The sequence below is a fragment of the Tiliqua scincoides genome, chromosome 1 (genome assembly GCF_035046505.1).
Source record: "Tiliqua scincoides isolate rTilSci1 chromosome 1, rTilSci1.hap2, whole genome shotgun sequence".
Lineage (NCBI taxonomy): Eukaryota > Metazoa > Chordata > Lepidosauria > Squamata > Scincidae > Tiliqua > Tiliqua scincoides.
The window spans coordinates 240,608,578-240,622,628 of record NC_089821.1 but is presented as its reverse complement, the minus strand read 5'-3'; the positions used below and the strand labels follow the sequence as shown (position 1 = coordinate 240,622,628).

The 14,051-nt window shown below is 44.5% G+C and overlaps 1 protein-coding gene across 1 annotated transcript in view; it reads left to right on the top strand.

The window, feature by feature from the left end:
- Positions 1-14,051, top strand: part of MDGA1 (MAM domain containing glycosylphosphatidylinositol anchor 1) — a 284,044-nt gene that overhangs the window by 170,117 nt on the left and 99,876 nt on the right. Inside the window, exons 9-10 of the mRNA XM_066611613.1 lie at positions 8,368-8,637; positions 13,757-13,902. Coding sequence (XP_066467710.1) covers positions 8,368-8,637; positions 13,757-13,902 — 416 coding nt within the window. The remainder of the gene's footprint in view (positions 1-8,367; positions 8,638-13,756; positions 13,903-14,051) is intronic.

Here is a 14,051-nt window from a genome sequence, read left to right as displayed (position 1 = left end):
TCCTATGCATGTCTAACCAGAAGTAAATAACATTCTAGCCAATGGGGCTTAAGCCCAGGTAAGTGTGGATTGAATTATCTCAGGTTCCAATCCTGTTTAGGGCCTTGCAATGCTGGAACTAGTGTTCTGGAAGCACAAGGTCCTTCATGGCAGTGTGAAAACCAGTTTTCCATAGTGTGCTTCTAGGCTACTGTCACAAACAGACAGTGGCATGTGCAATGGTAACTCCAGAGGCCTCTGTTGGTGCTAATACGTTGGTGGTGGGGGCATGCTGGGAGTAGGGAGGAGGAGGAATTGGGGAGAGGAGGGGCAGATCTCCGCAACACCAGCCTGGGCCAGATCTTATCCCCTTTTTGAAACCTTTCCACCCCTTTTTGCTCCTCAGGCATATGCCAGTGAAATGGCTGGCATATGTCCAATGAAGCCCATAGGCAACTGGGAAGCCTACCAGAAGGGTAGAGTAAATATTTTTATTTTTCTCCTGCAGGCTGTCCAATAGCACCCTCCCTTAGTATGCACTTGGGCCTAACTGCATGCTGTAACATGGTAGGGGGATAGGATTGGGCAATCATTCATTTACATAGGGGAAAGGTACAGCTCACTCTTACACATCTTTATTTGGAATTAAGCTCCTGCAGGTTCAACAGGCTTTGGGGTCAACTGGGTGTTACAAGTGATGTGTCACTGCCATTAAAGACAGGATTCCCACACCTTTTTTTTCCCTCTCTCGAAGTAAAAAACATGATGATATGACATGATGTCATCACCTGCTATTTTTGCAATATCACTGAGGTGGAGCAGTGATAGGGCACAGTGGTGTGCTGTCCCACTTTTTCTCTCTCGAGGCATTACAAGAGATACCAAGATGCTGTTAGTTCAACCCTAACTCTCAAGCAAGGGTTTAAATAACTGTGCACAGGACAGAAGCTTCAGCTTCTGTTTAACTCTCATTCAAACATTGGTACTTAAAACTGCTTAGCTTTGCCTGGTTTGTGCCCAATTCCTTTTAGACCTCCCTGCTGCAATATTCCCAACAGCTGCATGATCGTGGGGCGATTGCCTATGTATGGTTCTGACTCAATAAGCCAGATAAGCTTGAGCTGCAATCCTATGCACATGGATTTTGAGTATGGTAAGTCTCACTGAACTCAGTCAGACATACCTTAATGATTATCAATAATAATATTTATATACTGCTTTTCAACAAAAAAATATTCACAGAGCAGTTTACAAAGCAAAATAAACAAAAAAAAAATTAAGTATTCTCCCGAAACGGCTCACAATCTAAAAAGGAGAAAACCAGCATCATGATCTTGTACCTGAGGCCAGAGTGCATTTGTCTTCTTGCTACTATAGACTAGTGTGCCCACACCATGTCTTCACAGCAATTTCATTTCGTTTCATTTCATCTCTCACTGTCCCTGAAATAATCTTTTCACTTTTCTCATACTGCTGTACGTGCTTCCTTCTAGAATTTAGCTCCTTAATAAATACTGAATGGGTGCAATTGCACCTGTGCTCCTACACATTCAGGACTAATTTGCCACAATATACTGGAAAGAAAAGAAGGTGCTTTGAGAAGAAATCATGAAGTGGCTTCATTCCATATTTGTTAAACTTCTGCTTTTTGGGGAAGAAACGAGCAGGTGAAATTACCACTTGGTCTCTGAGGATAGGCACATGGCTGTAGTGGCACAAATGCAGCATCATTTTAAAAAAGCACTCTGATAATGAAAGGGATGGGACAATGGCCAAGAAGAGAGAAAGAATGGCATCGCCACCTATATCAGTCATGGGGAAGGTCTGTAGACTTCTTTTCCAATCTTAGCCCGAAAGATCTACAGCTCATGTGAAGCAGGCCTGGAAAAACTTCACTTCTGCCCAGATATCGGACTGTGTGTTTATTTTGTGGCACTTTTATTTGCATCCAGCTCTGCTGTGGACAGGCTGACCTAGACTGCAACGTACCCTGAGCCACTCAGAAAGAACTCCTGTGATATGTCAGTATGACATTCTTAATAGCTAGTTCTGGTGCAGGGTTCTCTTCAAGGTCATGCAGAAATCAATATGAATAGAGGCCTGTTGCCTTCTTGACACCTAGGAATGGATGAGGATCAGGCATGACCATTATAAGCAATAAAGGTGCTGTGGTGTAGTATTTCTGCCTTAATGTGTCTTCTTCATATAAAGTATCAGGTATGCAAATATATTTTTTGTTATCATCTAGATGAGTGATTTTCAACCTTTTCCGTCTCATGGCACACTGACAAGGTGCTAAAATGGTCAAGGCACACCATCAGTTTTTTGACCATTGACAAGGCACACCATGCTGTTGGTGGGGGCTCACATCCCCATTGGCCATACAAATGACCCAAACCCCCATGGCACACCTGCAGGTCATTTGCAGCACACAGTGGCTGAAAATGGCTGATCTAGATTGAGGGTGCAATCCTGGCCCTCAGGTGGGCTGGTGCAAGTCCCTTGCACCGACCCAACAGTGTTGCAAAAGTGCCCTAAATCACTTTCGCGCCACCATCTGAGGAGGGTGGCCAGCTCAAGCCCTACGGGGCCAGCAGAAATGGTAAACCCGTGCTGGCCGAGTCAGGTCAGTGCAGGAATCTGGGAGGGCGGGAGGAGAGCAGGAGGGAGGCGTTCCATGGCAGGAGGGAGGGCAGATGGCCGGCAGGCCCATGGGTGGACAGGGGTTGAGCTGAGGGTGGGGCAAGGATCTGGCACTTGTGCTTGATCCTGACACTGGTCCTGGGCAGCCTGGAGCAACTCTGGGCTGCTGGGATTTGCACCACCTCTTTAGGTGGCGCAGATCCAATTGGGGCTGATGCAGCTTTACCCTGGGGTAAGGGGAAGGAATTCTCCTTGCCCCTGGCTGAGCCGCAACCGGCCCCAATCCCACTCTGGATATGGCCACCCCGTTCCAGTGTAGATATGGCCAGATGGCCTCTACATTCCAGTGTGGGTTAGGATGGGGCTGTGAGACTATAAACTGTTAGGAAGCTAGGTCTATTGATCCAGAAGCTTTCTTTTTTTCTAATATTGGGAATTATTTGTTTATCTAAAGGTCAGTTGTTATGTGCAATTCTGCTGAGTTGTCTGCCATTCTTGGCATTCTTAAAGCAGACATTTTGACACCCAGTATTAGTTGAAATCAATGTTGTTTTTTCTGAGGAAGACAAAAGCCGAAATGTCTAACTGAAAAATTTTGAAGTGATCTAGAAAAGACACTGTACATTTTCAGGGTTCCAGAACCAGAATTTTTGATGCTAGCCCAAGGAAAGGAGGCAAAACTGTTGTCAGTTTGTAGATTCTAGCACCCAATTTCATGGCACTTGGGCATCCAGGCACCTGAGTTTCATCTAGCCTTGGTGTAAAACAACTGGAGAAGCTTTCTGCAGAAATGTGTTTGTTTCGTGGATAGCAAGGTTTCTCATTTCCCTGAAGCTAAAGTAAAAATAGATTTTAAAATGGGTTTTAGAACTTGGCCATGCTCCAGTGACCCTTGTGTTTCATAGTGTCATCTCTGCCAGAGAATAAATCCAGAAGTAGCTAATCTTGTAAAACTGGGAGAGTGAAAAGTTATTCAAGGCACAATGATACATGTCTCACACTTGACAATTCCTGTCCTTGTTTGCTTGGCTCTTGCCCTCATTGCCACATGCACTGTATTAGTTTTCCTGAAAAAGACTTTTCTCTTGCAAAACCCGAGGTCCTGATCTAGGAAGGGTGATGCAGGGATCCTTGCAAGGGTCCCTGACCACAACTGACTGGGCCACATAAATTGAGTTCATCATTTTATTTCTCCTCAAAGAGCAGGTGAATTAGTCTAGTTTATGTTATTGCAAAACGGTTTTGCTGCTTTGCCCTCTGCTTTTGACATAGCAGAATAGTAACAAGTCTGAAGAAGGAGCATGGCAGGTGACATGTTGGCTGATGCTCTGACCTCTTCTCCCCTTTCATCATACCAGTTGCCACTTTAGCTGGTATGGCAGTTTAATTATCCTTGAATGAGAGAAGACAAGCAAAGAAGAGCAAAAGGCTTGGGTGCAAGGTTCCGTATCTGAGCGTCACAATATCTAGGTAGTCTGATTTTGCATATTGTGTGCATGGTTGGTGCAGATGCAAAACAAGCAGACTAAAGCATTGTGTGATTTCTGTTGAGTGCCTTATCTCAGCAGCTGCCAAATATCAGGGAGAGGAGGGAGCTCCTGAAGGGTTTTGTATCAGACCATTTCCCACTGACAGGAAAGGCAGGTTTCTCACATGAAGCTTGCTAATTTCTTTTGCTTGAGATGGGGGTAGAACACCTCCATTTTGGGGGAAGCTGCCAGGCCACATCCATGTCTCACCCAGCACACAACTTCTGCAGCAGCCAGACCCACGTAAGGAACGTTCTTCTTATACATCATTCACCTCATTGTCCAATTTAAGAATTGTGGAGTTGTAGATTTAGAATGCACCTCAAAGCCATCTAGCCCACATCCCCATATCTAAGCTAGGGATCTTCATGCACGTGCACATACCTATGTTATTAGCATCTATCAATGGTTCAGGAGAGAAATGAACAAGGGGGACTAGATTGAGCCCCTCCTCACTGCCCACCTCCCAAGCAGCTCATCTGCAATACCACTGATTTTCTGACCCAGCAATTAAGAATCACATGCTAAATGTGTGAGAAACCCAAATGGCAGACCAAAGTGACCTACCTTGCAAGAGGGAAGAACCAAAGAAAGGGATCAGACTTCCCAGTCCTTACCCCTGTAGCAGGATCTTTTACCTCTCTCAGGAAGGGACAGCTCCACTCAGAGTAGTTTGCATGATTTTGCTTTATGGTTCCTAACACACATGCACACACACACATTTTTGCAAGCTTTCGCCCTCAGCGCTGGCCCTTTAAGTCTGCTACTCAGTCTGGATGCAAGAAGAAGCATGCAGCAGCAAAAGATGCAGAACAAGAAGACCCCTCCATCCCATGGTTTCCATCTTTTATCCCCTTGGCAGAGAGGCATTCAGTCTTCCCATGGACTAGGCTCTGTCCTCCAGACCCCTCCTCTACTCTCACTCTCCCGTCATCTGGTCTGGGGTCTTCTTGAACTGGAATTTTCCACTTCTCCCTGCTGTTTGGTTTCTGGATGGTGCGATGTTCTCCTTTGGATCTTATCAAAAGGCCAAGTGACCAGGGAGTTCCAAGCTTCTCCTTTAGCATGTCTTTGGTTTGCAGATCGCATTTCTGTGAGAACGCTTTGTTCTTCTCTGATGTCTGTTGCATCCAAGGGGCCTTGTCTTTTGAGAAGGTTGTTTGGAGAGGTAATAAAGTTGTCTTTCTTCCTCTCTTTGCATTTCATCTTCCTCACGCTATTTTGTCCTGACTTGATCAATCATTCTCCCATTCATTCCTACCTTATTGGTACCTCTACAGAATTTAGCCGGTTATTTTGAATAATGAGCTTGCATGCAGCCATATTAAATTAGTACGGTCTTGGGGCTTTGTTCTGGTAATGGTGGCTGTCACCGATAAGTGCTCATGTGGTTCTCCTTCCATATGTGCACGGAAACCTGATCCTAAAGGTGTAAGATCCTTAGCTGTATAGGACAATGTTGATTGGATAACGAAAGATTAACTTGCAAGGTCTAGCTTATTAGAATCACTGAGCTGACTGAAATATAATGAAGGTCATTTACTTCAACTCACCAGATGACTCAGCTGATACCACAATGAACATATTCCATCACTGGGTGAAAATTCCTTACAATAGAGCCACATTGACTGCAATATCCATTACTCTTAATATTTTTAACTGCAAAAAAAGACTAGTACAAAGCTACTTTGTATTTCTTTTCTTTACAAAGGAAAAGCATAAAGTGTTAAAGATGCTTCCTTTCACAATCCATGGCCACCAGATTCCTGAATATTCCTTGATAGACATTTTTTGTTCTTCCTTAAAGGTTTTCATCTCATGATATGTGAAAAATTTTCTTTATTTCAAAACCTCTTAGATCTGTAATGCCTAATTTAATTTGGTAATATCACTTTTTCACAATAGTTTTATGTCTTTGGTATGGAGGGGGAAAAGAAAAGCAGGTTCCTTTTTAGCAAAAAAAATTAGTGACAAAACTCCTATCTTTTCTTTTGCCACTTCACACTCCTGTGTTTTCACAATCTGTATGGCAAGCTGCAATTTAGCAGGTACAGTTTTTTTCTATTACATATAACAGTGGTTCTCGAACTTTTCCGGCTTAAGCCTCCCCTGATCCTTGTAGCCATTGACCATGGCTCCCCATTACAGCACCTCACCTCAGTTACCCCCCAAATGGGGATGAAGGTGTTATAATTATACACTAGAAACAAACAAACAAAAAAAACAAAACTGCCAGCACTCTGAGGCTGCAATCCTAACCACACTTACCTGAGAGTAAGTCCCATTGAACAAAATAGGACTTACTTCTGAGTAGACCTAGCTAGGATTGTGCCTTTTGTCTTATAATAGCAGCTAACATGGGAAGTAACCCCCTCTCCCCCCCCCCCCCACAAAAGGAGACAGGAGGAAAAAGGCGGGTGACTGAGAAGGCATGGGTGTTTTTATTTTTTAATCAATTTTTGGAGACAAAACCATCAAGAGTGGCTTTTTTTTTCTTTTTTGAAGGGGGGGGAAGAGAAAGGTGAGGATCCTTGTTAAGCTGACACAGACCCCAAACCTATCTAGGTCTACTCAGAAGTAAGTCGCATTTGAGTCAATGGAACTTACTCCCAGGAAAGTGTGGATAGGATTGCAGCAACAGCCAGCAAGATTACAACTCACCCCCAAAGTAGATGGGGGCTGCTCACACACATACACCCGAACATGCAGATGCCACCCCTATTCCCCCCAGGCAAGACAGAGGGATGCAGTCCCCAAGAGCAGGCTGGGCTCCTTCTTTCCCAAGCGGAGGAGAGCGGTTCGCTGCTCTCTCTAGGTCAGGCTTCCCTCCCAGTTTGAAGCCTGCCAGGAGCGAGCTCTGAGCTGCCCAGCCAACCTTCTCTCCTACCTCCCCCCATGTTTCCCACACGCTCCCCACCTCACGCTGCCCCACCCACCTCATTCTCAGCCTTGGAAAAGCAGCAAGTCAGGAGGCAGCACCTGCAGCTGAGCAGAGCAGCTGCGGCCACCTCTCTCCCTCAGATGCCTGGTGAGGGCCCTGGAGGCTAGCCACGCCTCCCTAGGGAGGCAGGACACACAGATTGAATACCTCAGACATATAAGAACATCTCTGCAGGATCAGCTTGTCCAGCACCAGACTACTAGGAACTGACCCCCATGACAAACTGACTGGCTGTTGTCCATCATTCCTGGGAGTCCTGACAACACACTTCCTGAACATAGGCTGGGCTGAACATAGGAGGCTGGGCTTCTGGCACAACAAGGCCAGCCTGAAAGGGGAGGGGTCCTCTCCCTGTGAGGTGGATGGGGCCTAATGAGACCAACCAGGTAGATAAAAGCCTAGGGCAGTGGTTCCCGAAGTCTTTCTTAGGAGGAGGGAACCACATAAGTATTTGCTGGGGTGGGCGGATTGCATTAAAATGATCCCCAGGTTCGCATTGCTGCCAGGGATGGGAGGGGGATTTTCATTTATCATCTATGATTGGGTTTTTCTTCTTGCAGTTTATTTAGCAGACATGCTGTCTAAAAGTAGGTAACTTCCAGATTTTCTGCATCTATTTACATTTTGTGTTCTGCAGATTTGATCTATATGAATGGAATTTCATTTTTTGTGTGTTAGTGAGTTTGGCATGAAGGGGAGCCAGTGGCAGACCTCCCTAGCTCTGTGCCCGGGGCAAAGGTCTGCAATAGCACCCTCCCTGCGGGCTGTTGCCACCCCCTTGCGCAAATCTGCCCCCCCCCCACTCACCTGAGGCTCACGGAGCCTCGCAAGACCTGAGCCCACGTCAGGGAAGCCTCTCTGAAGTTCCCCGACGCTATAAACTGTGCTTCCTGGAAACCCAAAGCACAGTTTCCGACCCTGTCGGAAGCCTCAGAGAGGCATCCGCAGTGTCTTAGAGGCTCGCTCCTGGGGCATTTGCCCCCTAGACGTCTATGGTAGGTCCACAACTGAGGGGAGCAACAGGGACAACAAAATGTTAAGGCTAAGAAGTAGTGTTTCTTTGAGTATTACTTCTGTTTTGTTCTCTTTTGTTTCCTTAAATCCTTCTAAGCTCAAACTGTGTGCCCTTAGGGGATGGCAATCATTCTGTCTGTAGATGAAATTGCTGTCATCTGCCTTGGGCCATGGTGAGCTACAGAACTGCACTGGGTACTTCCATTCTTGTTGATAACTTTCTTTCTCTTTCCTTTTTTGTTTTTTTTATCTGTCTTCTAGTCCCCCCAGTGGTGGAGCCAGTTTCCCAGGATATTCGGCAAGCCCTGGGACGCAGTGTCACTCTTCGATGCACCATGCTAAAGGGGAGTCCCACAAAGGTGGCCACCGCAGTCTGGCGATTCAATGGGAGTCTACTGACAGTGCCTCCAACAGAGCAGCAGGACTACTCTGAGTACAAGGTGGACAGTGTGAGCCGGGACACAAGTGGCGTCTACGAATGTAGCATCTCCAATGATGTTGGAGTGGCAACTTGTCTCTTCCAGGTGTCTGGTAAGACCTATAAATAGTCCACACCTTTTTTTTTTTAATAGATCTCCATGTGCATAAAGTCAACAAATAGTTGATAAAATATAAAGGCAGTAGCTGCTATCCCTAAGATGGTTATGGGAACATTTGTTCCCTTACCTTGGGGCTGCACTGCAGCTGCACCGGTGCTGGAAAGTTGAATAGGTTTGGGCCCTGAATCCAGTCCCAGTTGTATTTGACCATCATGCCTCTCACTGTACTTTGCAGTTCAGCTCACCTTTCTCATCAAGATCAACTGAAGTGTCTCACTCCTTATACTAACACTTCCAGTTTTATGCTGCAGCCACAGGGCAGAATTTAGAAGGTCCAAAATTCATTTTTGAACCCAAATTCAGAGAAAACTGAAATACTGGAGACCACTTCTTGCGTTCTCAGTTTATTTATTATAGACACTAGCATCTCTCAGCTGATTTTTAGATGCTGTTGCCACTTGCAATTAATATTAAGTAACTCGGCCAGCGTTAGCCAGTCACCATTTAAGCCCTGGTGGCTTTCTCTCAAGCTTTTGCTATGTCAGATAATGCTAGTCAAGGATAGCCCCTTTTGAACTTAAATCCTTGTGTATGTGTGTAGCATTTACACTCAAGAAACATATCTGCCTCTCTTCTCTCCATGAGAAATTAATGTGTATGTTATGCACAAGCCTAATATATTAGTCCTTTCCGCCTCCTAGGAACTGTTGCTGCTCTTATGCAGCTGCATTCCTGTCAATATCAATTTTTTGCGTATAGTTCCCCATATACTGAAAGGCTAATGCACGTGAGTTGAGCTGTATAGCTCAGTAATCATCAGAGCCTTCCTGTGCCCCAAGACAGTTGGGAAAATACTTCAGGGGATTCTTAAATATAGAGGAAGTTTAGAAAGTATCTTAATGTAGTTTATTATTAAATCACAGGAGATAGGCTCTTCCATCTTGGGAATCAATTAATTAAAAAAATTGGAAATTATGCAAGACAACAATTACCTGTTCTGATTTTATGTCTGAATCTGTTATGAAACTTGACTTCATAGTCAATACAAGTTGAATAAGCAACAATTAGTCTCCAAGGTGGTTCTGAACCTCTGCAATACACAAAAATTTAAGTCAATAAAAATAATAAGAAAAAGACTCAGAAATAAACATCAATATTACTATTCTGAGTTAATAAAAATAAGCATTAAATCATTTCCATTTAATTATAACTGGAAAGAATGGCTGAGCCTGTAATTGGAGTGGGATGAAACATAATGGGAACAGGGGACACTGGGAATGAGGAAAAGCAGAAAGCAGGATGTCTTGGACTGCAGAAGGGCTTGCTTCTGAGTAGACACGCAGAGGATTGTGCTGTCAGGTTCCTTCCAGTTATGTCTTTGAAGTGACTTTTCATTGTGCAAATCTTAGCAAAAAAGTAGTCTGTATTCTGAGCAATGGAGTTGAGATGTTGGAATATTTTACTACAGGCAGACCATGGAATAGATCAGGATCTAAAGATGTCTTCCGTATATACCATTCATTTTTTCAGATCTGAAAGCCATCTTTTGGTTTCTCAGGTTCGAGAGGATTAATGGGGCTAGGATTCAGTGGCCACTGCTACTGCCAAACCTGCCCCCTTCCTGAACCCAATCTGCCCATCCGCTGCCTCATTCTGCCCTCTCCCACTATTCTGCCCTCCCCCATCCCGTCCGACCTTCCTCACCACCTTACCTGCTTTTGTGGCTTCAGGGGGAACCGCAGTACTCACAGGAAGACTCCGGCCTTCCTGCCTGGCACTCCAGCAGCATGCACCTCTGTGCATTGTTGAAGTGCTGTTTATGACTGCTGTAAGGCAGTTAACTGGCAGAATGCTTGTTCCACCAGGGACAAGCTGCCTTCCCATTGTGTTCAATGGGGCTTACTTCCAGGAAAGTGTGTATAGGTATGTATTCGTATATAATTATGTTTGAAATTGAAATCTCTTTGTCTGCTTTTCTGGGTATGGGTGTGAAGGGCAGCATCTTGGATTATCATTCCCACATGCCTGCTTTGGGGCCCAATGCTATGCACACTTGCTCAGTATCAAGCCCCAAGAAGTGACTGAAGATCATGTGAGCAAGTCAGCTCTTTGTGAAAGCTGCAACAATGAACAAACAGGCTAAGCAAAAATCATGTGAATCCTCCCACCATTGGCAGGAGCAGGACTTTTACTTGTCACAAATGGAAGATGTGAAAAGTGAGTTTCCTCAGGGGGAAACTCCCATCTGCTGAGATTCATGTGGACATGCTACCAATGCCAGAGGAGACCCAAGAGCAGCTTTTGTCACAAAGAAACACCTAGATTGGAGTGTGTGGTCATTTATGTTGCATGGGTTGGCACTAATGGATGTAACACATGAATGTATTTAAAATTTGGTATGGGTCTTAGATTTAAATGACCCTGGATATTAGATTCAAATCCATCATCATTGGCATCCTTCAGTCTCGGGAGACTATGGTATCACGCTCTGAAAAGTGGTTCTGGAACAGTGTCTGTTGTGGCTGAAGAGGCCAATTGGGAGTGATAATCCCTTCCACACTGGGAGCAAATGTAGTCTGTCCCTGGTGTGTCTCCCTGGCTACGGGCCTTGCTTCTTTGCCTCAGTCTGTTGGCCAAGTGTCTCTTCAAACTGGGAAAGGCCATGCTGCACAGCCTGCCTCCAAGTGGGACACTCAGAGGCCAAGGTTTCCCATCTGTTGAGGTCCATTCCTAAGGCCTTCAGATCCCTCTTGCAGATGTCCTTGTATTGCAGCTGTGGTCTACCTGTATGATGCTTTCCCTGCATGAGTTCTCCATAGAGGAGATCCTTTGGGATCTGGCCATCGCCCATTCTCACGACATGACCAAGCCAACGCAGGCGTTTCTGTTTCGGCAGTGATACATGCTAGGGATTCCAGCTTGTTCCAGGACTGTGTTGTTTGGAACTTTGTCCTGCCAGGTGATGCCGAGGATGCGTCGGCTGACAGAACATACCAAGATCCAGGTCTACAGAGCTTGTGTCTTGAGTACACTTCTGTACTGCAGTGAGTCATGGACTCTTCGCTCACAACAGGAGAGGAAACTGAACGCTTTTCACATGCGCTGCCTCCGACGCATCCTAGATTCAAATGATCCTGGGTAGATTCACACAGTTTCTCCTTAAAACCTTCCATAAAATATATTCCACCGTACAGGGATAGCTCTAACCATTGCTCAACAATTTCAATTGATATGGTCCTTCTTAATATGCACAACTCCTCATGCTCTTCTTTTGCTTTTAGGGCACAGTTTCTTCTTTATGTTCTCACTTCATACATTTGAAAATTCCATCCCCCCAGCCTAACTGTGGACAATGAAAACTAATTATTTGGTTTATCTCTTGCCCACTGCAATAATGTTTAAACATATGGTTTCAATTACCATTTTCTGTAGTGCATTTTGCATTCCTGTTATGGCCCATGGCTGATATGGAAATAAAATTGAATTGCAGGAATTGTGGACAATTCCATCAACCCCATCACATGCCTGCCATTCACAATCTTTCATATTTAGTTACTTGCCCCTGAAAAATAGATTCAAGTCTGCTTTGGATATACTTCTAGCACATCTAAAGTTGTGATGGGGGGATTGCATTTGTTTTTTTAATACAAGTTGCTAGGCACTGTGTACAAAGGCATATCCAAAGTTGCCTGCTTCTGGCAATTGCCAATGACATGCTCTTAACCTAACAAGCTACCGTAAACAAGCACTAACATTTCTTTGAATCCAGAGATTGAATTATTTTCTTGTGGTACTGTGGTACTTTTATTACCCTAGAGTAATGGCAGCCAATCTTTTTGGAAAGAATAGCACATAATGTGCAATCTCTTTTATTTAAGCTGCTCATTTGAGCATTGGGGTAGCTTTGTCCCTCACCTGTTGAGCTAAGGAATGGGGGTGCTGCACTGAAGATTGGCAAGATAAAAAGCTGGACTATAATGTGTATAATAGGCCCTCCTACTCCTGTCCAGAAGTGCGGGAAATCCCAGTTGCCTGTGCCACTGATAGCGCTCATGTTGCAGGTTGGCCTCTAATGAAGTAGACATTCCAGCACTCATGGGTGCAAAGAGCAACTGTGGAATAGGAGTTGCTTACTATGCAGTACTTACCCAGAGATTTGTGAGTTTGTTACACACATGATATTCAGGGTAGTTTCCACCACTGGTCTCCAGTTATGTACAGTCATCACATTGGAAATTATATACCTGTCTGCAAACATGTAGACACACAGTTCTGGCTTCTCCACATATTTCCACTGCATTCCCCCTGTTTTTACAGACGTGCATCCCTTCTCAGAGAGAAAAAAAAGTGTTTGCTGAGAGATATGCAGTGGACCAGTAGCAAATGCTTCTGTTGCCTTATGTGTGAATTAGCCTTGAGATAGTTGAAATGACAGGATAGTTAGATTTACCTAGCACTATTTCTGCATCCCCATTTTTAATTCAGCAGACACGTGAGATTTACTTGAGCAATGACAAAAAGAAAAAGTTCCTGACATTCAGGTAAAACCATCCAATTTCCTCCCAGTAGTACTTCTGTGTTCCTCTATAGCGGTTGTCTACTCTTCCTTTTTCACTGTTTATTTCCACAGCTGAGGTCAGATTCTTCTGTGTTTGATGTCCTAATTGTTTTTGAATAACTGGTTATGTCAAAAAGAAAGATTTCGACTTCGAGATGAGCAGTATACCACAAGAGAGCCACAAGTATCTTATGGCAAAGTCACTACCCTTTCTTTTCCACATACTGGCCATGTGATCTTGCAGGAGCAAGATCAAAGTGAATTCAGCTTCAGATCTAAATGCATACTTATTTTGCGTGGTTCTCTGTCAGGTTCCTCTCTTTTCCACCCAGAAGTCTAGATAGTGGAAATTATGACAACTCATGATATGTAAATGGTTAAAATACAAATAAAGCAATCATGTGATAGATATCTGTGGCCCTCATAAAACAAGCATTTGATGAGTTGGGGGCTTGGATTCTTGTGGACCTCACCACCTTATGTTGTAACAAATTTCTTCCCCATTTTCTCTCCCTTCTTTCCTCCCTACCTCCTCACCCTTTCCACTTCTCAGCTAAAGCTTACAACCCAGAGTTTTACTATGATACCCCTAATCCCACCAGGAAGCAATCCAAGAACTACTCCTATATCTTGCAGTGGACACAGAAGGAACCTGATGCTGTTGACCCCATCCTTAGTTACCGGCTAGATGTCCGCCAGGTAAGAAAAGCACCCTGTCCAGCATCTTAAACAGCAAACGCTAGCTATCAAACCATGAGCCTGCAATGTGAATACAGGAATGTTTATGCTCAATTTAGACTGAGATTACATTGCCCTCCCCTTGGAGAATGGGAGTTGCTGTTTTCCAA